Consider the following 24,619-nt stretch of genomic DNA (forward strand, 5'->3'; position numbering starts at 1 on the left):
GTGAAAATCTCTCACGTACCAAGTAGAGATCATATTTAATCACCTCTGTCATTGCTTCATGCTTTCAGACTGATTTTGTTTCATGAGTGTCCACCAGAATCCTGTTCCAAAAATACCCCTTCCTCGACCCTACTGAACCCCTCACCCACCCACCTACCTAACCCCCATACACACACACACCCTCCACCCTGGTGAGATTCTGAGGGCTCTTACAAACAAAAGACCCCTGAGAGGCCGCCTGCCCAGATTATTTTTGGAGGGTCTATCAGCATCCTCTAGCTGTGCTTCGAGATTGACAGGACAAGTGTTCCTTGGATGAGGCAAAGAGGGCCTGTATCAACCCCCACTCCTACACCCGGCCATCACCCCCCGCCCCCACATACCACACTCAGAGAGAGCAAAAGCCCTCCCTGCTCTTCCCTCTCTACCCCCCCCCCCCTTCCTCCGGTTCCCCTCCCTCTCTGAGCTCCACGGCGTGGGGTAAGCATGCGTCTGATCTGAGAGCTGTGTGCGCCAGAGCCCTGATTACTCCACGCTGAGAGGGTCACGGTCCAGGGATGGGCAGCAAGCACTGAGGGTCACTCAGAGAGAGAGAGAGAGAAAGAGAGGGAGAGAGAGAACACGCAGGCTGAGCAGGACTCTGACACAGTGAACAAGGGAGAATGGTGGCCGAGGAGGTCGTCGTCAGCCTGTCTGGAGGAGCGCCATGGGGCTTTCGGCTCCAGGGGGGAGCTGAGCAGAGCAAACCTCTCCAAGTGGCCAAGGTAAGAGGAACGCCGTGGGGCTGTGGCCCAGGTCTGTCCTGCACTGGCGGAGTGCTCATGGTGCTGGTCATGGCAGTGCCCTGGAGAGTTTGGCATAGCTTGTAATCAGCTGGGTCATCGGTCATCATGTATCCTATATCTGTTTTCATATGGGTGTTTTTGTTGTTGTGGGTGCTTAACTTCTTTTTGTTTTAGTTTGTGCTTACACATACCTTTGTCATGGTTGATTACTGAAAAACATTTGTCTTTGAGTAGTATAGAAACTTTAATATGGTCAGAGCAGTGTTTCATGAAGAGACCCGTATGTGGTTGGTGAATGTGCCTGTGGTGGAAAAGGAATGGGATTAATGAAAAAGTCTCTCTTCAATGGAAGTAGTTTGAAGCAATAAAGTTTAGACTCAAGGAAAAGGCAGCACACCAGTTGGTGGCCGATGTTGATATAATAAACTCATAACACACATATCACAAATATATCCAGGTACTCTTGAGGGTTTAAACCTGCATGCACTGTACTCAATGACATTGTTCCCAATCTGTCAGTAAGGAATGTGCGAAAGACGTGAAAAGGCCAAAGAATGGGGAATAATTCAGGTCACTCCTCTGCGGTCACTGTGCCAGGCCAAAGAATCCTGTCAAGTGTTTCCAAGTGATTGCACCAGGTCCTGCTTTGACGTCTATTTGAGCCACTTATATTTGTGATACACGGTACCATTTATAACTGTTGGAGCATTACTGTAAACTGGGTCGGACGTTGGCTTATGCAGATAGCGCGTGGAGAGGGCTGAACTCTCTTGCATGTGTCACCTACTCCAGTAAAGAGATAAACACGCCAGGCCTCTCACACGGCACTCTCCAGGTCTTATCACATTTGCTCAACACTGGCTTTTTCTGGACACTAAATGTCCCCCAAGATTCGCTCTTTCGCTCGTGGCCAAAAGTGGTCACAGAGAGGCCGGAGCGGCAAAACAGGACATGGCTGGAGCCCTCTGATTTTATTTATACATGTGGCAAAATCGCCCTGGCTGGCCAGAGTGTGTGCACCCTGATCAAAACGGCTATTTTGGAATGGTGAAGCCATGGCAGAGGACTGTGCTCTCTGGACAGACAAAATATATCGCTCTAGTCCAGCTGCCTCTCTCTTTTTTCATCACTCTCTCTCTTTCTCTCTCTCTCTCTCTCTTATGCAGGGGTAATAGTTATATTCCAGTGACAGAACTTAGCACATTGGCTCTGCGTCTCTCTCTCTCTCTCGCTCTCTCTCTCTCTCTCTCAGTGCAAGGTCACCTCTGGGGGGTTCCGTTTGTCGAGGCCTCCTTTTCCATGCAACACTCAGCACACAAATGAGCTATTCTCATCCTCCCCGCCATTGTGTCTTAATACTACTATGCGGAGCGGCCCGATGCACCAGCACAGTCTATGAGTGGCACCCGAGTGGTTTGGATCATCTGGATGAATATCAAAGCAGATGAACACTGTGACACTGTGTCCTTTAATCCTCTAGCACCCACTAGAGACATTCGAGGAAATCAGTCGCCGCGACGTGCAAACCGATCTTAAGTTGCGTCCTCTCAGAATTCCTAGAATTCCATTTTTGCCCTCTGAAATGCTCCTATTTAAGCAGGCTGCATTTTTAATACCCAACCTGTGGGACACACCGACAACTGTGGCTGCCTCCAAAGGCCAAGTGCTGTATTTTGGGCTCCGCAGGGAACACATGGTGAATGCGCGGCATGCCCCGGCTCAGGTCTGGGCAGCGAGTCGGCAGCTGTCCCTGGCACTGCCTGTGCATTTTGTTCCCTTAATCCGCATGTCCAGTCTACATGCTACACTAAACATCAAGGTTACAGTCTGTCAAGCTCCTCATAAAACCTCTTTTAGTGCTCTGTAATGGGGGAGAAATGTATAAGATTACTGACTCTAAGTCCTTGTGAAAATTTGATAATGTGCAAATCACCCTTCATACGCAGTGCTGTCGCAGACTGTTCCCAGTGTCATGGAAACTAATGTTTTGATACCAAATCAACAACAACACATCAATGACACCGAACTGAAGTTGCAGATATTACCTAACAGTACTCCTCTAAAGGGAACATTCACTGGAGAGTGAGTTGCACGGTATGACACTGGCAGTTTAGCTAATCCTAGCTCAAGTCCAGGGCAGCCCACAGACTTGAACTAATGTCAGAGGTTATTCAGTTTGCCTGGATGCCCCTCTGTATAAAAAAACATCTGTTTTTTTATTCACATTTGAGTGTCTCTCATACACTCAAAACATTGTCTTTTCTGTTTCTGTTAATACAACATTACTCCACATAGGTCAGTGTTAAGTGCAAGCAAGTATATGTGTGTGGGTGCATTTAAGAATAACACATCCTCGGGCATTCTTGTGTATGTGTGTCTGTGTCTAGTCTGTGTGTGTGTGTGTGTGTGTGTGTGTGTGTGTGTGTGTGTGTGTGTGTGTGTGTGTGTGTGTGTGTAATGAATGCTCCTGTCAATGTAGCCTATTAAGGATTATTTTAATTACAGGGGGAAGTAATGACTGGGAACAGGTGCAGCTTTAGTTGTTCAGTGGTAGCCTAATGTTTACATGCTTAATGGCCTGATCATTACCCAGGTCTGCTCTTAGAGTGATGTGTGTGAGTGTGAGTGTGTCTGTGTGTGTCTGTGTGTGTGTGTGTGTGTGAGAGAGAGAGAGAGAGAGAGAGAGAGAGGGAGAGAGAGAGAGAAAGAGAGAGAGAGAGAGATGGGGGGTGTGTTGTGCATCAAAACAGATCTTTTCCCCTATCTGCTAAGTGGATAAGCCTTGCGTCCTACGCTATGCCATGTCCCAGTAGAATAGTGTGTAAGTGCATGTATGTGCTCTGTCTCCCTCTGGTGGTGCAGGTGAGGAAGCGCAGTAAAGCCTGCCGCGCTGGTCTGCGAGAGGCTGACGAGCTGCTGGCTATCAATGAGCTGTCATGTGGAGAACTCTCTCACGCCCAGGCCATGAACCTGATTGACAATGGCAGAGGAATCCTTCACCTGCGTGTCAGAAGGTCAGGGTAAAGCAATTTTTTGGCAATACAACAACAGCTAGTGGAAAATGTTGAATGTTTTATGCAAAATACAAAAAAAATACTCTAAACACACTAATTATTATATAGTTGAGCCTATTAGACTTCAGTGTGGATTAGTCACAAGACTTTCCAAATCCATAGATAGAGACATAGAATATAAGGACAATGCATAATGAATAGATAAATGAATTAATAATGAATTAGTAATGAATGCATGAATATTACAAATTGTAATGTCAAACTTCATATTCACATGAGCTCCTTATACTCTCAAGAAACCACAGCATTTTCCATTTAGTATTATGTTATTTACTTAATAGTTGTTCACTTTTGGAGGAAGTCCTGTGACTGACAGTTGTTAAAAATGTTTAATCTGAATTCAATATTTAGTGACATACAGTGACATATTGATTGTATGTTAAGGCTGTAAGTGCTTCAGGTAAGTGCTTCAGGTAGGCCCTAACTCTGCAGTGTTGTCCCCATGTCTCTCCGCAGGGCCCCTGGCCTGCAGTCCCTGATGCTGCTCGGGTCCTCCTCCGCTCCTCATATGGACGAAGCGTACCGCGCCGCCCTGCAGGCCCTGTCCCCTCCGCTGTCCTCAGCGCCTCTCCGCGGGAGCTCCGGCTGCATCACGTCTCCGCCGGACAGCGAGGCGTACTACGGCGAGACGGACAGCGACGCCGACGTAGTGGCCCAGGAGCGCCATCGCCGGCAGAAGCGCCGAAGCCCCAGCAGCTCCCCGGCCAAGCCGCCGCCGCACGAGGAGGAGGAGGAGGCCTCGGAGATGAGCGGCTACGAGAGCGCCCCGGATGCCAGCGGCTACATGAGCCAGCTGCAGCACCGCTGGGCCGAGATGCAGGGCCAGCCGCCCCCTCAGCAGCAGCAGCAGCAGCAGCAGCAGCAGCATGGGCTACCGGGCGTAGCGCGCAGGGAGGTGGTCTACCAGCCGCCCCCGACCGAGTGGGGGCTCCAGGAGATCTCGGGCCAGAACTCGGGCCAGAGCAGCCCAAACAACAGCCAGGGGGCGGGGGAGGGGGACAGCGGCTTCCAGGAGGCTCCGGCTGTGAAGCCCCCGCCACTGGTGTCTCCTGAGCGGGCCAGAGAGGCCATGATGCTGGCCTCCCGCAGGCAGCTGGTGCCCATGGTGGGGCCCTTGGAGACGCCTATGGACGACGAGCTCACAGCCACCTACAAGGACAAAGCCAGACAGGCCAGTGAGTACCCCATTGCACTCACAGAAACGTTCATTTGGACAAAAAAACTGTAGCACGTTATGCTCTTACACTGCAATTTCATAGATTAGCAGAAATGCTTTGTTCTTCAGTTGGTCATCAAAATGGTAACTCTCCATAACTCCTATGTGGTGACCGTGGAAAGATAAACCTTTAAGCAGCAACATCATCAAACAACCTGTAGCTATGAACAGAAGAAAAGAACTAACACATTTATTCTTAAAATGCAATGAAGATGGTGTCTTACCCGATAAAGCTCTTAACACAACAAAAGTTGAGTTTGCCTCCATAGTGTCAAAAGGACTTTATAGTAAAAGGCAAGGTTGTGCTCAGTTATGTGTAATCATACTTTTCTTGCATTCTCCATGTCTGGGACAAACCCCTCACAAAATACAAGAACATCTTTTACAGAATGACATGGACAACTATATGCGGACATAGGTTTTGCATACCATAGGTAATTATTGCACCAGATTTGGACCAAAACTGCTTCAAAGATGGAGCAACAGTTCATTACACCCTAAATCTCTTCTCTGTTCCTCCAAAGTATACATATAGATTTTTGAAAAAAATCCCCCAATGGCCAATGGGAATTTGGGATTTATCTAGCTTCACCCCCTCTCCACACACTGTTCACCTGCCAATGGCTGCTGTGTAGACATGATAGTTATCTTGTTGACATCTTTATGAAGAATTGTCTCAGTATTCAGGATTGGTGCAGTAACCTTATGACAGCCATTAAGGACTGCAGTTTGAATTTGTGTACCAAGCCTATAGTTGGTCCAACGTTGTTACGATTCAGAAATACGCAGCCACTGATTCTAATGTATTCCAATCTCATATTCTGGAACCTCTTTGCAACCATCTGTTATATTCCAATGCAGTAAAGTCCTCTCAGAACACACTGTTTATATTTCTTCTCTTCTAAAATACAAGCATGGAGTCAAAAAACCGACTAGCTTTTATTTGGCAACAAAGACAATTGAATATGACAGGTCAGCCAGTGAGCCATTTTTTAATGCCTTCCTATTCCTGTGTAATCCCTCATTTGGAAGTATTTTATTTTCAGAACTGAGTGAGGGAAGACATTGAGCAAAAGTTCTCTGAGTCTCTGAGTCTGCCAAGGATGGGAATGGGAGATCAGCTGGGTGCTTTTAGTACCATGGGCTTCCCCTCATCACGACCCAACTCTATTGCTCTATTGCTACTCTATTACTGCTATTCTGGGAATAAGAGCTCCACCTGTAGGTGAGCTTAGTGTCTGAACCTGAGCACCTACTCATAAAATATATTTATCGCCAAGAAGACAGACTGGCAGCCTGATCACATCACCATGCAGGTCTAATATAGTTGTATTAAGTGGTGAAACACTCTGTCAGAACCTTCAGACTCACATCTCTAATATTAGGTCTCTTATGATGTTCCTTAAGCAAACGTCATGCTGAAGAGACATCTTTGGTCTGAAATGCATGTTTAGCACCTTCATGGTCATAAACACCTTCAATTAACACCCATAAACTCTACCACAGCAATGACCGTGAACAAACAAGACTGAGATGATCTTAGAGATCAAATAGACTCATGATCCATTTATGTTCTCAGTAAAAAGACATAAAGGTTCCTCAGTACAAGATAGAGTATTAACATTATCTCTGAAAATATCATTAGGCCGGTCACTAAACTATCAAACTCATTTTGGAGTTCTCATCAGATGGACAGTGGCCTCCAATACAGCTAAGGGCTACTGAACCGTTGATGGGGTTCAACAGACTGACTTCTGACTTTTGCTGATTGGCTTACTGTTCACATTCCCTCTCTCATTACTGTCATACATCACACTAGTATCACCCTTATACTGCTTCTGAGAGGCTATAGGAATGCTGCTGTGTGTCATTGAGTACAGAGCACAGATGATAAAGAGGTGTTTCCTACACGGCCCCAGCTGAGCGCTGGCAGGCTAGCCGGAGGAAAAGCTCTGGTTATATTTAACCTCTGACTCACCCTGCCATAATACAGCTCTAGACCCTGTAGCCGCCGGGGAGGGGGAGGCATCCGCAGCTGCTACACAGCATCAATGTGCTGAGAGCTGTTTCACTGCCCCCTGCATACTCACACACACACACACACAAACATACGCACATATGCACACGCACAAATTCACACACACACACACACAAATATACCTCTGCTGTTCTCTGAGATAGAGAAATGCCAGAGAGAGGGAGAAAGGAGGAGAGAGAATTCTCTCACCTCATTGGCTATACTGATAGCCAGCTTAATATTAATTTACGCACTTACAGTTATCTCTTACAGAGATAACTGACCACAGATTTACAGCTGATATAACTTTCAGTAAAACACCAGTGTGTTACAGGCCAACAACTTTCCAACAGTGAGCTTAATGTGTAATTGACATTTATGGGTCTCGCTGACAGATCTTATGTCTACATTTCATACCTGTGTTATGTAAAAGCAAGCCCTATTTAACAGCAGTTGACCTTGTACTTGAGTTTGTGTGTGTGTGTGTGTGTGTGTGTGTGTGTGTGTGTGCTCGCTATCTTGTGTATTGTGCATATGTACTGTACTTGTACAGGCAGTGTATTTGGAGCATGTGGATTAGGCCAGGACAAAAATAAATAAGGGAGTGTGAGTGTTTGATGTGGTGTGGTGTCGTATATGTGTGTGCACTTGTGTGTGTGTTTGTGTGTGTGTGTATACAGGTACATGCGTGTTAGTGTATGTGTGTTTACGTGTGTGCGTCCCTGTGTATGTGTGTTTGTGTGAGCTGGTGTGTGGGTGCGCGGGTGCATCTGTGTGTGTGTGTGTGTGTGTGTGTGTGTGTGTGTTTGTGAGGTGACAGCTGCTGTGCTGTGTCAGAGTGAGTGATGATGTTACAAGTGAGTTAGTGCTGGCGCACCGGCCAGGGGAATGGGAAAGCAACCTGGCGTAGCCTGTCACCTGTCATGGTGGCACACCAGGGGGATGCAGCACAGGGGGGCGGTCAGGTTGGACTCATCAAAAAGTGGCTTCAGCTGGCAGCTATGGCTTCCCTTCACATTACCTCATGAAACTAAATAAAAATCTTATGTGACATTTAAATAGAGAAACACGTCACTCGTAGAAACTTCTTGCTCCACAAATGTCACCAGGGCCCTTAACAACATTTTGTTATGGTCCATAACAGAAAGGTGAAGTATTTACTAATCGCAAGACTGAGTTCCAGAAGATTTAACAGATATCTTCATACCAAAGAGAACTGGTTGAGAGTTGACCTTTAACCTTTGTGTATGAGATCAGATCTCTATCACCTTTTCTGTTGCCAGACTTTTATCAGTTAGCGGTCATCTTGAGGTAGCTTTACAGGGTACACACACACACTTCAGAGGTATATTTTTGTGTGTGGTTGTGTGTGTACACACACACACTTTAGAGGTATATTTATCTGTGTGTGTGTGTGTCTGTCTGTCTGTCTGTGTGAGGGGCGATGGGGGCTTAGGTTAACGTGACATGAGGTATCTTTATGGTATGTTGAAGTGCCATTAACGGGGGTGAAATGTGTTCTCCTGTGCACTCACGGAATGCTCGCACGAGCCAACAATGTCTGACCACAACAATTTCCCGCCCCACTCAGCCTCTCAGTAAGACACTGGAAGTCGGAGGGGAGATGGGCTTGGTGTCCCCCATTAGACAGGTGCGCCGGCTCTGCTACATCCCAAGCTAAATGAAGTGAGGTGACATCATGTGTCCGTGGGACCCTGTCGACTGAAGGCTAAGCGGCTCAGACAAAAGCGCTTTAAAAGGGCTGCCTTCTACCAGGCTTTCGTCTCTTCGAGATGGCTGGTCACTGAGAGAGTGAGTGGTGAGCGTGTGTGGATGTGTGTGTTGATAAACGGCAGTGAGGGTTTGTGTGATTTGGGGGAGGCAATCATACTGAGAGCTTTTTTATTGGGCCAATATGAAGATTGAGCATATGGGACCTACCATCTACGCAGGTAAAGACAGAGATCATTTGTACTAAAGGACAACAGCTCAAGAGTCAGTCGTAAGAAGTTCTGTAGAAATTATATCATCAGTCGAGATCATCAGCCCATGCTGTGAATTATTATGTCAAAGTGAGATTTTAATAATGACTATTAGGCTCTGATTAATGAAGATAGATCGGTAGTTTTGATTTGAATGCCTTTTGCCTTTTATTGTTATTCTATGGAAGATGTGAATTTGGCAGGAGGCCTTTGAAGTGGAAGTTTAAGTTCACGCTGTTTGGGACTTTTTAGTTTCTAATGGTTAGCTGACCACTGTTATTCAGTAATAATTAATATTGTTATGTTCTCTGGAGGCAGCCCCCCCATCTTTGTTATGAGGAAATACGGTTGTTCCTGTTGACAGCCACAAGTTTTATATAGATGTCATTGGCAACAGTGCCCCGGCAAAGGACATCACAGAGACTTTATGAACTACAGAGGATAAGCTGGGGCATCAGTCTTACCTGTCACTGAATCAACAATCTGTTTTACTAGGCCCTTCTGTCACGCCATTGATATGTCGTATGCTATTTGTGTCTTGTTGGCCTATCCAATCATTCCTTTCACCTCACCCCACCATACCATGGAGGCCCGTTTAAAATCTCCTACTGGCTCAGGGGTCACTGGAAAAGTACCTTGTTTAGCTCCAGCACAGAGGAGCCAACACATTATACTGTACAGTCCACACAGGGACATGTCTGTAACTGAAGCTCGTACAAAAGGCTGTAGAACATGGCACCACTCAGTGGTAATTCTGCTGTTTTAGCTGCGGCTACATTTAGAGTGTGAGTCAGAGCAACAGCTTCTTTTGACCTCCTCTTGGCTCGGATGGGTTGTGATGTCACTGCATTGAACTCTGTAAAGATCTCTTCTTCTCCTTCTCCACTATCTCCCACTTTGCCACCTACTGTCTGACGAGAACAGTGTAGCTGCAATTAATATTTATAACCCACCTTTGTCTGCTTTAAAATCACCTCCTCTGCAGCGCTAGACATGTAAGGGCATGATGTCATCCGGACGAGACAGCAGATGAAATTTACCTTGAGATAATTATCCAGTCTGTGAGAGCAGGGAAGAGATGTCTCTACAGTCTACAGCAAAAAGGCTGCAGGCGGGAGTCAAGGTCATCCAGTTCACTCTACCATGAGGCCTTTATCTTTGAAAGATGAATGAGTAGAACGAACGGGATTTAATAAGCAATAAATAACACAACCCTCACCTGTAGCCTCACCTATTCAACAACTGATTTGTCATTTAAGACATTACAGCAATATTTCAGACAACTGATCTTAATTGACAGGGGTGTAGCAATAAAAAAAACGAATAACTGAGGTATGAATTGACTTCTGGCATCATAAAAGAAACAATTCATTTGTCCATGCAGGCCATAGTCCCAGGAACTTTTTCAATTGCTTTTGAAAAGTGAAGTTTGCCTGACCCATGTATGTCCTCTTCCCTCAGAACTCCACAGAGGTGAGAGCGGCCAGGAGAAGCAGGTGAAGGAGGCCCGCACCAAGTGCCGCACCATCGCCTCCCTGCTGACCGACGCGCCCAACCCCCATGCCAAGGGTGTGTTGATGTTCAAGAAGCGCCGACAGCGCGCCAAGAAGTACACGCTTACCTGCTTCGGCAGTGCAGACGACGCCAGCCTCTCCCGCAGCGAGACTGAAGACGAGGAGGAGGAAGGAAGCAGCTTCCCTGGCAGCGAGTCAGAGCTGGAAGAGGAAGGGTTCGCCGCCTCCACCGAGCCTGACCCGATCTGGGACAGTGGCTACCTCGACCTACTGGACAAGAGGTCCTCAGCCTGCATCGGAGAGTTTGACAGTGTCCAGGAGAGCAGCCCAGGGCTGAATATGTCGGGGAAGGGTGCTCAGCTGTTTGAACAGCAGAGGCAGCGGGCAGCGAAGCCTGTTGCTCCACCGCCCGTCGCGGCCAAGCCGGCCGCAGCGCCGCTATCGCTCATGACTGATGAGCAGCTGGCAGAGATGACCGCAGAGATGCCCCCAGCTCCTCCAGCTTACGCAGGCCCGTCGGTGACTGTGAATTCAGGGATGGTGAACGGAGATTCAACGGTGGTGAGTCGCACCAGCGTGGTACTAGCTCCTGCGGGCCATGCCGTGTCAATGGCAAGTGGTGGGCCTGACACCATGGACTCACAAGCTGGCACCAATGTCCACAACCGGACCGCCAAGCCGTTTGCCGCCGGCTGCGTGGGCAACCGGGCCGCCACTGCCCCCGTGGTATTCCGGCCCAGCCCTGCCCGGAAGGCGGTGTCCGTGGCCAACATGCCAGCAGCCTTCTCTTCTTCCAGCGGTCCAGAGGTGAAGCGAGCAGTCTCCTCCACCTCCCTCTACATCCCCGCCCGGCCCGCCACTGTGAGTGGACCTCCCTCAGCAGGGGCGTCTCCCCTCTCTCCACGCACCTCTGTGTCTGTGGCCTCCTTCCCCCCTCCGGCCGCACATCCAGCTCCTCATCCTGCTCATCAGGCTACTTATTCAGCTCCTCACTCTGCTCCTCATCCGGCTCCTCGTTCTACTCCTCACCAGGCTACTTATTCAGCTCCTAATTCTGCTCCTCATCCGGCTCCTCATCCAGCTCCTCACCAGGCTACTTATTCAGCTCCTAATTCTGCTCCTCATCCAGCTCCTCATCAGGCTACTTATTCAGCTCCTAATTCTGCTCCTCATCTGGCTCCTCGTTCTGCTCCTCACCAGGCTACTTATTCAGCTCCTCATCAGGCTACTCATCAGACTCCTCATTCTGCTCCCCCATCCTATAACCCACCTCCCCCTGCTATGAGCCAGCCCTATTCTCCTTCCTCCTCCATGGCCTCTGCACCATTCTCCCCACCAGCTCCTCATGCCACCCCCTACTCTCCTCAAGAGGCTCCAGCCTACTACCCCCCTCAGTCCATGCCCTACTCTGCTCCTGCTCCTCCTGTGCCCTCCAAACCTTACTCCTCACCTCATTCCCAAGCTGCACCTTTCTCCCCTCCCCCTCAACAAAACATGCCCCTTTCACCTCCTCACCAGCCGAGCGCCCCCTTCCCTCCTCCCTCCACCATGACCATGTCCTACTCCCAGCCCCCTGCCAACGTAGCCTCCACGTACCCCCCAGCTCCTGTGTCTGCTCCTTATGCGCCATCCCAGCCAGTTCCTGCCTCCCCCCCCAACCTGGTGCCACCGCCCACAGCTCCTAAGGTCTCCTTCAACCCCTACGTTGATGTGTCGGCGTCGCCTCAGCCTCCCGCCACGGCGTCTCCTCAGCTGTGCCAGGCGGCAGGCGCGGGGCCAGAGGCGCTGGCGTCTCGAGAGCAGCGGATCGCCGTGCCAGCGGGGAAGACCGGCATCTTGCAGGACGCTCGCAAGCGGAGCAGCCGCAAGCCCATGTTCAGCGCGCCGGAGGAGAAGAAGGGCCTCTCTCCGAACCCCGCGCTGCTGAACATGGTGCAGAACCTGGATGAGAGGCCCCGGGGGGACCCGGGCTTCGAGTCTGGCCCTGAGGAGGACTCCCTCAACCTGGGCGCGGAGGCCTGCAACTTCATGCAGATCCAGAGAGGCGGCAGGCACCCTCCTCCGCCTGTGGCCCCCAAGCCGTCTCGCGCCGCCACCGGCCCGCCTCCTCCGCCCTCCCTGCAGACCGGAGGCAAGGGGGCCGAGCTGTTCGCGCGCCGGCAGAGCCGCATGGATCGCTACGTGGTGGACAAGCAGCAACCGCATCCGATGTCCCCTGCCCAGCCCCGCGATCCCTCCCCCACCCCATCTCTCCCCGCCCACTGGAAGTATTCCTCCAGCATCAGGGCCCCTCCTCCCATCAACTACAACCCCCTGCTGTCCCCCTCCTGCCCCCTGGTCGCCCAGCGTGCCCCCAGGGCCTCGGAGGCCCCTCGCGTGGCCCACAAACCGGGCGTGAAGGCGCTGGACTACATGAGCCGCCAGCCCTACCAGCTCAACTCGTCCCTCTTCAGCTACGGGGGTGGAGTGCCTCAGCAGCCGCAAGGCGCCTCCCTCACCACACCCCGACAGGTGCCAGTCAAGGCGGCGCGCGTCTACGAGATCAAGCGCTTCTCCACTCCCACCCCCATGTCGGCGCCCACCTCCCTGACCCCAACCGTCATCGTGCCACGCTCGGCCACCACGTTGGCCGAGCCCATCTGGAGGTCTGAGGTGGCGTCCCCCCCGCCTCGGGCCCCGGCACCTGCCCCTTACACCCCTACACCCACCCCTTACACCCAGGCGCCCGCCCCGTACTCCCCTGCTGCCCGACCCCCACCCCCATCAGTGACCCTCCCTGCCCTGCCCCACTTCCAGGGCTCAGCCCACGGGCCGGCTCCTGCCCAGGCGTACGGCTCCCAGTTCCAGGCTGCCAAGCAGTTCAAGAGTGCCCCTGAGCTGAGTCCCCTGTCGGTGAACCCCGCCCTGCGCTCCAGCAGCACCCAGCCCAACCTCAGGGTGCCCCGGCCACGCTTCAGCACCTCCAACGCGGGTCTGCAGCCCAACGTGTGGAGACCCGGCTCCATGATCCACTGAGGGAGGGAGGGAGAAGGAGCAGTAGCACAGAGGAAACATCCAGAATGTGATCCATACACGGCGTCATGTGCTACTAGCACCTGTTTTCTCAAAGAAAATCAATCAATTTTCACAGTAATTGATTGATCTACAGTAATGTTTTGATTCACTTATATAACTCTAAGTGAGCAGTCACTTGTAGCAGTCTCTTTATCAAAAGTGCATTTATCAGTGAGTAACAATTTCATGTGTGCAGTGTCCAGATTCTCTACAGTATGCATATATCATTAGATTTAAACTGATCTAGATTTTATGGCATTAGATTTAAACTCTGTATTTACCTTCACTGGCACACAAATGGCAATGCTGAAATAGAAATGTGTTATTTTAAGTGTTCACTAACAGATCTGAACACACTTCAAGTCATGATGATATTTATGGAAAAGCATTATGGAAAGGTTGAGCATTCTACAGTAATGTATTCTACAAGGAATGGCTGCATTTAAAAGCACAGTAGATTCACTTTTTATTGACTAAAAGGCTATGTGTGCACTCTGTTCTACAATTAATGTTGTTTTAACACACAAACAATTTAACACGTTGTCATTGTTTTTTGTTTGTTCAAACATTATTGTATTCTGTCTTTTGCTACCTAGATGTTCTACTGCGTATAATTGTATAGCTTGCATATTGTATTATTTTCTCTAGCCTTGGCTATAACATGATGGATTCAGTGGTTGTCTTCATTTCATGGCTCCCTGAGTTTGCGCTGGATTGTTTATGGTTCTTTTGAGCTTCTATTTGTCACTGCCAGAGATGCAGCCCAGCTTCCGTTAGAATCCTTGTTGCTATTCAGCCTCATAGATACAATGTATGTCTATGCTGTTTTATAGGGACACCGGACAACGCCATGAATTTGATGTTCTATTTCTGAAGTTCTGTGAGATGTATAACTTTCGTGGTGGGAAATGTTTATGTTTTGGTAATAACTGGGGGCCAAGCAGAAGGAAAATCAAGTGAAGACAAACAGCATCATCAAAGACGATGGTGATGACAAGGTCGTTCTTTAAAAAAAGCATTAAATGAAATGTGGAAGAGGGAAAAAAAAGTGTGAAGGAATAAAAATAGACCACAAGTGTGTCCCGGAGAAGCAGGTCGAGAGGAAACGTGTGTGACTGTGTGTCATGTTTTTCTGTTGTTCAGCCTTCCTAGTCTGCCAGTTCACCTGAGCTCACCTCCTCCGCCACTTTAATGAAAGCGGTGACAGACGAACAGACGCTCAGATCAATTAAATAATAAATCTGTCCCTGGCAGTGACAGCGAGTCACTGACTCTCTCAAAGCCCCTGGTGTCTAGCAGCAGAGTGAATAGAAAGCTCGGCACGGTGGCGTTACAAGGGACACCGTTTTTTTTTCACCAGGTGGGTTAGAAGCTGCTGTACATAAAAGGAACACAGAGCATGTACGTGCACTAGAATGGACAAGGAACAGGAGACAGGAGGTATATTGAGATATGCAATTATCTTTACTCTAATGTGTTTTGAATCATTTACTGTATTGTCTACGTACTGTAGGATGGCCCAGTGGGTGAGCCTCGTCTCCACTTGTATAACCCCAGAGAGTGGAACCCCAGGAGGCCCGTTAGCACCCCGAGCTCCTCTACGCGCTCCAGAGGCACGGTGTGAAGCAGGGGTGTGTGACTGTGATAGACAGGTCCACACCACACATTATTTGGGCCTGGCCATCGCTGATGAAGCACACATGGCAGCCCATCTCACTGACCTTTTCGGAGTGAATCCTGTGAGGTACGGTACGGACTCAGTATGAATATGTTTGAGGACTGGCTAGAATAGTTTTCTGGCTTTTTTGTAGTAAAAAAGATAGCCTACTGTTATGGGCCGAAAGCAGGTAATAGGTGTCTAGAAATGAAAGTAAAGCTGATCTCTGCAGCTTTGCAGGTTGCTAGTACACCATGGCAGAGTCAGTGCCTTGCTGTGTGCAGGGAGAGAATGAAAGAGAATGGACCTCAGATCATAGAGGTGCAGCTAGTTTTTCCTGTGTGTTTTTAACATGGTCTCTTATGTCATTTGCTTTCAGATGTTCACGTCATTTGTATAGTTGCTTTCATGTTTCATGTAATATTTTAAGTTCACTTCATGCCACGGTTGACAAAAATGGCAACATGATCAAGTTTTTTTTTTAGCTTTTTATAGGTGGCTGAAATGTAGTTGAATTGTAACAGATCCGGAGCAAGATACTGCTAGTGAAAAAATAGGTTGTTGTTTTAATGTTGGTGGTATAGGACATACTTGTCCTTGCCTGGGAGGCTGGGTTTTGGGTATTGAGAGTCCAAGAAGAATAAAAATAGAACTGAATTCCCAGCTGACTGTCTCCTCTTACTTCACCTGGTCTTTCCACATCTCGTCTTTCCCACCACCTTTATTTCACATTTTTTCTCTTCTCCAGACCTAAGCATATAAACGTTTTTCCATTCACTTTCCCTGGGTGGATTAAGACAGATTAAAGGCTTTCATTTTTTTTCAAGGTCATTCACATCCACAGGGTGGTGCACTGTCCCATACTGACCAAATGGTGTAGCTGTTGCCCAGCTGGACTCGTGAAGACAACCAGGAGTAGAGAATATCAACGGGCAGCACAAGTCAAAAATACTCACCGCACAAAATATGTTAAGAGAAAACTTAAGTGAACGACAGATATATCATTTGACATTTAGATATGAAAAAAAACCCCACAGATTTTTGAACAGCGCTGAACAGACTGCACAGATCACTGAACAGCACAATTAGATATGATGATAACAACAACATACTGTACTTAGTACATTCAAATGAGAGTGTTAGATTAAGAGTAGACGTTTGCAAGAATTTGTGACTACAGATTATTGGTGCAATTAATGATGTTACAAATTACTTAACTAAGCTAGGTGTGGATGGCTACAGATACATAAAGCTCTATACCAATATGTATGTCTGTGACTCTTCCCCTACGTTGCTTAGCCCTCTTACCCAACACCACTCTTTGCAAAACACACAGATTCTGGATCACACCTGTGAGAAATAGAGCCACAATGCATCACTTGGAGATCTCTGTTCATATTCTGGTCATTAGGATGAGCAGGTTTACGTACAGACACATGTTTCTCCGTCCCAGTTTCCTCCTATCCGATGAGTTATTCCCTCATCTAACGAGCCCAGTCTCTGAAGCTCATGTCCCTCATATAGGTATCGGTCAGGTGAAGGCATTAGTGACCAACTGCAGTCATTACAGATCGCCACGTAAACTCCTCCGAGCACTGCTCAGCCCTGGAGAACGCTCACTGGCAAGTGTCCCTCCTCATTACAGAATTTCAGACGGAGTATTTGCCTGGGTCTGCAAACCGGAGCCCTGGCTTCTGATATATGGCAGCCAGCACCCACATTCCCACATGATTCCTCCATGAGTGCTCTAAAGGTGGCCAATCTTATCTGATCTGTCAGTCCTCTCCCTGTTTTGCAGACTAAAGTAAACCTAGAAGCCGCCTAGAAGCTCCCTCTAAGTTTGTTAATATCCCAGAATAGTGTGTTGAAAACACTGGGCAACCATCACCATATCCTATTTGTCATGACTGGCATACATTACATTTGTGGGAAGTTATCATTATGATTGTGGGTGTCCAATGTAAAAGCTTTAAAGAAATTAAAGACATTTTCTCTCAATCTCTCTGCTCATCTCATTAAGGCCATAGAGGTTTAGCGGCCCTTACTGATGTGTGCTGCACAGAGACTATGACTGACAGCTTAATTTGGCCAGCAAGATTTTTTTGTCAGATCATGGGCTGGCATGAAATCTGAACCCCATTAGCGCGGCATGCCAACCTTTCATCTCAGTGTCTTTACGGTTGCTGCCTCATTTTCAACACAAGTATCATACATCTAACAAACATAAATATCTACATCACAGTTTACAAGCACAACAGATTAAATCATGCGTGGTAGCAGCTGTGGGAACTATCTCAAACACATCTTGGTTGATTTAATATCTGATATAGTGTTTCATTGGCATTAAGGTTGTTGTTGGCCATACCAACTCCAGGTCAACCTGACGTTAAGTGTGTATCAGCAGAGTGATGAAGTGTTGAAAAAGAGATCAGTGGCTGGCTATGACTATGAAAAGATGAACAACCACTGGCACACATTAAAACTAGTGATGGGCAAATGAAGCTTTGGTGAACCACTAAACCACAGCAGTGTGAAGCTAGCAACACTAATGAAAAAATCCAATATGGCTGCCACATGTAGATTTTTCAACATAAAAGACCTTACCCAAACCAGTATATGTAACCAAAAATATTGGTTTGCTAAGGACTTTATGTTGAAAAAAAAATATGTGGCCCATCTTTTGCTTTTTCAGCTAGTGTCGCTATAGATTCACACTGCTGTGGTTCAGTGGTTCATCAAAGCTTCATTTGCCCATCACTAATTAAAACATTTGACACTTGAAGTGCTATTATTTTCCATGCATGACTGGAGGGAGGGAAACTGTAACCCAATGTCTTTCTAATGTACATAATCATTGATTGATACATACAAGATTAGTTCATAACAGTCAACAATAATGATATATTTTATCTGTTATTTAATGTGTTCTATGCATGGACCAACAAAGTACCCCATGTTGACATTCAATGATGCTGGTTGAGAGTTGGAAGAAGTTAGTATGAATTTTCCTTATAACTATTTATAATATTGCATTCTTTTACATTGGGCTTTTTTTAGCCTGACGTAGTCATACTCAATTCTAGTCAGAATATGAGTCTGATACTGCTCCATTGGGACATAATTATGGGGCGTGTTTCAACCGATACAGGGGGGGAATGCCTCTGCACTCAATTGGATAGACCTAACCAATCAGAGCAACGAAATAGCTTACCGTGAGGTGTAGGAAGAAAACACACAAACCATCCTTCTTCTCCACAAATGCCTTAACATTGTTTTCTGGTCTTTTGTAAAAGTTAGTGCCGTCAATAACTCCTAGCCTACAACACTCATTAGCGAAATCTAAGAGATACGTAGTAGGGTAGGCTATTAGGAAAAAACTGATAGCCTATATCCCCTCCATTTTTAAAATAATTCTGTTGAACACTGAAATGCTACAAACATGTTAAACAGCTGGGAAAGGCTATCGCAAATACCTCGAACAGGTGGTCAATTAGAGATTTCAAACGAACGAGGGAACATGTCGCAATGCAACAGCGCTTCTTTCCCTTGATGAAAGTGAAACCACGAGTTTTCCCACATCTCAACTTTGGCCAAAGTTTTCAGAAATAATCGTTTTCAGTGATAAAACCTCATTAAATAATATACATTTTCCATATGGGGTCTTAAAAGCCATGTATCCTTCTAGCCACAGCGTTTTTGTTTCAAACATAAGCCTAATCTAAGCGTGCTCAGATGACGTGATAGACCAGGCGCTGTTGCTCACCTGTCCATCGATTTTACTGGTCCGCCCGATCTAGGGCGAGCATACTTGCTCCACAATGGAGCAATGCCAGACCGAACTTCCTGACCTCAAATGTCGTGGGCGGGACTAAGTTCGGAATAGCACCCAGGCTAGGCTTTTTTGCCTTTATTTGGACAGGACAGTGAAGAGTGACAGGAAGTAAGTGGGAGAGAGAGATAGGGTGGGAATCGGGAAATGACCGCAGGTCGGATTCGAACCTGGGTCCCCGCATGCATATCCATTACCCTCCAGAATGATTGGCACCTTTGGTAAAGTTGACTAAAAACAGGTATACAAAATTATCTTTTGGTGATTTATTGTAATCTCACAATGAAAGCAATGAGGACTAATCCAACCTTCAAGGGAAGCCAATTTATTCTGAGGAAAAGGAAAATCTCATAAAGAAATACATATTTTTAACAAAATCATGTTGCCCACAATTATTGGCACCCCTGCGTGTAATGCCTTCTTAAAGCGACGGTTTGGAGTAATTTTACCCTAGGGTCCTTTGCATCATGACCTCGAGCCAAACACCCCACAAGAAGCTTTTTTCCAAACATTGGTCGAACATTGGTTGAGTCAGCGCTATCAGCCAGATCAGAAGGAATGACTGGAGTTACAGAAGAGCCCTTTAAATAAGTTGAATATAAATGGGGAAAAATGCTTCTGTTACATTTTATATATATTGTGGACAATGTGTTTTTGTTAAAAATATGTATTTTTCTTATAAATCTTATATGTAAGATTTTCCTTTTTCTCAGAATAATATAAAGATTACTTTATATAACTTTACCAAAGGTACAAATAATTCTGGAGTGTATGTGTGTGTGTGTCCCTGAACAAACCTGAACTGAACCCAAACTGATTTAACGCACAGATTCACATCCACACATCCACCAGCGTTGATTATACGGAGCCATGAAGCAGCTATTGAAATGTGTCAGATGCAGCGCACTGCGCCCCCATCAGCACAATTTGGCATACATACAAAGATGATGATGCGAAGTGATTCAGCATGTCAGTTTTGCAAACTTTGAAACTTTATATCACAAAACATTGCCACATTGGTCTTGTCAGTTGTGACACCCCTATGGATGGAATTTCATGAAATTGTGTGTGCATCTAATGAATGTGGTAGCGATGCAGCTTATCAAATTTCATTATGAACCTTTACATCACAAGATATTGGAGCAAAATGAATTTGGCTGCTGAGTTTTGAGTGGCGCTTGGCAGCTATTTTGTTGAGTGAGCCAAATAAAACTTTAGGAGATGTGAGCAAATGTGGCCAAGTGTATGCATACCAAATTTCAAAATCATAGTTTAAGTGATTCTTGAGATATAGAAATTATTTAAATTGCACCCCCTATGAACAGCTGGGAGTGGTCCAAAAGCTTCTATTGGCTACACTCATGCCAAGTTTAATGCATTCTGGTGGTCTACGACCGTAAAACAAAACAAAGCAAAACATAAACAAAACAAAACAAAACAAAACAAACAACAAACAAACGAGAACTTCAATACAAATCCATTGCTTTGAGATGGTTGACATTTAGTTATAATAGTTCATCTAGACGAAGGTTGTTGTAGAAAAGAAATTTTCAAGGTGATAGCTTGGCCATGCTCATTAAGAATCTCCTTTCAGTGAGATACCAGTCTGGCACAAGACACTATAATGTTTCCCTTACACACCAGGCAGGATGAGCCAATCAGTGACAAATCCATTATAGTTTTGAAATGGAAAGTGGCTGTGGTAAACAGTAGTAGCAACACCTGCAAACATCAACTGCAGTGTGTAAACTTGAATGTGAATGTGTGAATTTATGTACAGCAAAGGCTGGCCTACATAGTCTACATTGTCTCCTGACTGCTGATGCAGTTCATCGACAGTTTTTGAAGTGAGATTAGGAATCTCAATATGATCAATATTATTGGTTAGGCTGGGCGCAAAGTCTACACCCATTACTATGCTAGAGTTGAAAATGTTTCCCAATCATGAGGCCAGACAGATTTTACCAGGCTAAGCAACTGCCACAAACCAAGTAGAACAGATTACCGTCTATTTTACTTTTAGTCCACATATCATACCACTAAAAAAATATGAAGTGCAAATAAATAAAAAATAGTGAAATACCTTGAAGAAATGTCATATTTACTTTTGGTTACACTTGGATAGTCTGAATAGTCTGATTTAGTTAATTTAGTTAAGGTGATGTTCAGTAATTATTAAACAACAATTTAAATCTGACATACTCTACTTGAATCTTAACAGATTATCTGTTAAATCTCTGTGGGCGGACAATCCAAGATAAGTGTTATGTAACTCTTTTTTTAAATAGCCATTATTAGTTAGTTTTGTTCGGTCTCTTGGTGCAACCAAATGTAGGGCAGAATACTTAGAAACAAATGATGAATCTTCCTGGCTCTTGCTTTTTGGCCCCGGATCGTATGTCATCAGTGCTCACTTGGGCAGCTGCTCTTACTTTATGGGACCTATACACATAACACAACTGAAACATCTGTCTGGGTTCCTTCACTCTACCTCTTTCTAGAGCATTTCTAGAGCAAGCCATTGGCTAAATTCTTGAAACTGAACAAAGAGGCAGGTTTCACATTCTTGGTGTTGTAATCATCATCTTCATCATCATCATCATCATCATCAGTAAAGGCCCATCAAAGTTGTCGGTTCTCCAAAATTGCACTAGAGCATCAAGATTCTGTAGAGAATTGTTTATCAAATCAAAATTTTGAACAGATAATCAATAACCTGTGGAAAAATAGAAGCAAGGTTGTCCAGGCAGTATTTTTTCAGCCATGACATCACATAGGCCTTGATAAGTTTGATTCACTTTCTGTCACTGTCTAGTCTTGCACTGCCTTGAGATCAGTAGTGATATCATTCTCATATCACTTTCAGTGTAACTGACCTTTTGTCCCCTGTTTAAGGACTATGTCCAATATCCAGATATTTCGGAAGCCTGATTAACGTCAGACAACTTCTCAAATCTCAATTGAGATCGAGAACGGGTCTGGAAAGGCTTCATTGACTTGACTTCCAGGGGCGTAACCAGCAGTGGAATTAAACTTAAATTGGTGCATTAAACTCTTACCAAATTGTTTTAGAAGTGCAGCAATCAAAATCTTTCTTGTAAACAAAGGTTTTAAATTTGGTTGTTTACTAAATTCCAAAGAAAATACATGTCCATGTCTGTTTAACCCTGTCACCATCAGTACGGTTGTGTTGAATGAACTGCTCTAGCTGTCATCATAGAACCCGCCCCATGCTGGATAAGCGATTGTGATTGGTGCCTGGATTTTTGGAACATTGGAAATGGGTGTCAATGGCATCCTTGCCTGACTGACCTGCAGAGAAAAGTAAAGGTTCACTTGGGTTCTGCTGTCTCTCAGTGGGCGATGACCAGTGCAGTCACACCACTCAGACATTTGGGCTCCACTGTGGGCCCCCCACCTCCAACTCCCACCCCACCTCTATCCTGTCAGATCCTGCACGCGCTCCCTGGCTATTTATAGGGCTGTTAATACCCGAGCATTTGGTCAGACAGCTAACAGCTAAACTCAATCTGTTTTTTTTACAGTGTGATTATAAAACAAACATGTGAAGACAACAAGAAAATCACCAGAAACTCTGCATGAGCACTCTCTGCTCAAAACATTGAAATTGAAAGGAAAGCTTAAGGCATGTTTTCATAAAGGAGGCACCTTGCCATGTCAGTGCACAATAAAAACTGTGACAAGAATCGGCTGACCTTGTTCCTCCCTCCAACATAAACACATCTCATATCATGGTTGATTTAGGTCCCTGGTATGCTTGGCATTATACTTGCAGCTGAGAAGGAACACAACTTCTCATCTCTCTGTTCTGTGTTCTCAACCACAGCTGAGGGCCTCCAGCACTGTCTAGAAGCAAGTTCTGAAGAGTTACTCTATGTCCACTGTACTTCTTGTCACTGGTCTGGTCCTGACTAAGCAGCATTTCAGCAGGCATAGGGTGAGTGGTTTCTGTTGACATAGTTCTTTATGTGGAAGTCCCTATTTTGGCTGAGACCTTTTCTTAGAGGAGATCTTTAATAAAACTCTTAAAGATTAAAGCTTCTGCGATAACGTTTGCCAAAGCACAAATCTCAAGGGATGACGCTCACAAAGAAGTGAAAGGGTAGAACGGCACACTGGTCAGAAATAAGCGTGGGGATGTAAAAGCACCCAACACTTTCAGAACTCTGACTCTAAAGATCACACAAATTGGAGAAAGAGGAACGGAGTGATTCACAAGTTTGGCTCCCCAATACTGTCCTTTCCCTTGACTGTATGAGGGCCCCTCTCAAAACTCCTCTCACTTTGTTGATCTATATATAGTGATGAGAAGCATCTGCAAGAAAGTATCAGTCTCGGATCACCAGCGGCCTGTTTGCCTAGGCCATGCTGCTTTGTAGCATGCAGCTCAGTGTAACCCCCCCCCCCAGGGCCCAGCCCCCTCCCCAAAGACTGCTGCCCCTGCCACTGCTTGGGTTACACTCTTCCTGGGATGTAGAAGGGCAAGGCGAGAGCAAGTGCAACAGTGGTGGTTCGGACGTGCCAGAAATTCTGGGATTGTGGAATAATCCAAAGCTGCTTCTTTCCTGGAACGTTCGGGGTCTGTTTTAAAGTGGGTTTTAGTTCTCTTTAATCCCAGGGACCTTTGATTTTAGGTAAGAGGGCCTTTGGATGCTTCATGCTTGCATGGATTTCAGACTTTGCATGTCTTCCCATTCAGGCACGCCAACCGTCTTGAAAGAGACTTGTTGCTCTGGATGGCTTATGAGGACAACTACCTCTGGTGTGACCATGAATTAAATATCTGACACTGGCCAGTGCTGGCCCATGTTCTGTGGTAGACGTTTTGCCTATGTACACACATAACCCTTATCAAAAACCTCAAGAACCTTTGTCAAGACCTGAAATTGCATTTGACTGAGACGATCTGTTTTACCTTTCTAGATGCACAATTTATAAGGTCAATATTGCGTGTCATGTTTTCCTTGATTACTCACACATTAAACTTTAAACCTATGCCAGTATGGGAGGCAGTGTTAAGACTTGGGTGTGTCAAAGACAAATGTCCAAGATCTCCCTGCTTCACATATCTTCTTAAAATATTTAAGATAGCAACATCATAAAGTTGAAGACGCTTTAAAAGTACAGTAATACTTATCCGACTTTATATAACATTAAAATGGTCATGTATGCTTATGTTTAAGTCCACCACACAAGTAGCAGGGACATCTGGGAATGTGCTGACTGTATTTCTCCCTGCGTGTTATGGATTTATATAGTTTGCTAAAACTGGACTACCCCAGCGTGTAACAGGAGCTGGAGATGTAGCAGTGCTCGGTTTATAGTCACTTCTCAGCTTCCAAAAGAGACCTCACCATGACAGTGATTTACTCAAAAAATTATATTTTTTTATAACTATTGCTCAGTTGCACTGAATGGAAGGAAACACTAGAAACTTTGTTTAGTTGATCGTAAAGACAGATATTTTGAA

General features: G+C 46.1%; 2 protein-coding genes across 4 annotated transcripts in view; both read left to right on the forward strand.

The window, feature by feature from the left end:
- The first annotated feature begins 469 nt into the window (after positions 1–469).
- Positions 470–15,962, forward strand: synpo2lb (synaptopodin 2-like b). Of its 2 annotated transcripts, none has more exons than XM_048268369.1 (4): positions 470–764; positions 3,648–3,805; positions 4,316–5,034; positions 10,536–15,962. In XM_048268369.1, the coding sequence occupies exons 1-4, from the start codon at positions 663–665 to the stop codon at positions 13,601–13,603; spliced, it is 4,047 nt and encodes a 1,348-aa protein (XP_048124326.1). In that variant the 5' UTR covers positions 470–662; the 3' UTR covers positions 13,604–15,962. The 2 variants fall into 2 exon arrangements, with proteins under 2 accessions (XP_048124326.1, XP_048124327.1); XM_048268370.1 differs by having other exon boundaries at positions 471–764; positions 3,648–3,799.
- Positions 15,963–23,609: 7,647 nt separating this feature from the next.
- Positions 23,610–24,619, forward strand: part of myoz1b (myozenin 1b) — a 6,237-nt gene continuing 5,227 nt past the window's right edge. For both annotated transcript variants that reach the window (XM_048268303.1, XM_048268304.1), the window contains exon 1: positions 23,610–23,783. The gene's annotated coding sequence lies outside the window, so the exon portion shown is untranslated. The remainder of the gene's footprint in view (positions 23,784–24,619) is intronic.

This window comes from Alosa alosa, chromosome 17 (assembly GCF_017589495.1).
Source record: "Alosa alosa isolate M-15738 ecotype Scorff River chromosome 17, AALO_Geno_1.1, whole genome shotgun sequence".
In the NCBI taxonomy this organism is placed as follows: domain Eukaryota; kingdom Metazoa; phylum Chordata; class Actinopteri; order Clupeiformes; family Clupeidae; genus Alosa; species Alosa alosa.

Coding starts and splice junctions, on each gene's coding strand:
- synpo2lb (XM_048268369.1), top strand. CDS start 663: ATGGTGGCCGAGGAGGTCGTCGTCAGCCTGTCTGGAGGAGCGCCATGG. Junction 765..3,647: donor AACCTCTCCAAGTGGCCAAG/GTAAGAGGAACG, acceptor CTGGTGGTGCAG/GTGAGGAAGCGCAGTAAAGC. Junction 3,806..4,315: donor CTGCGTGTCAGAAGGTCAGG/GTAAAGCAATTT, acceptor GTCTCTCCGCAG/GGCCCCTGGCCTGCAGTCCC.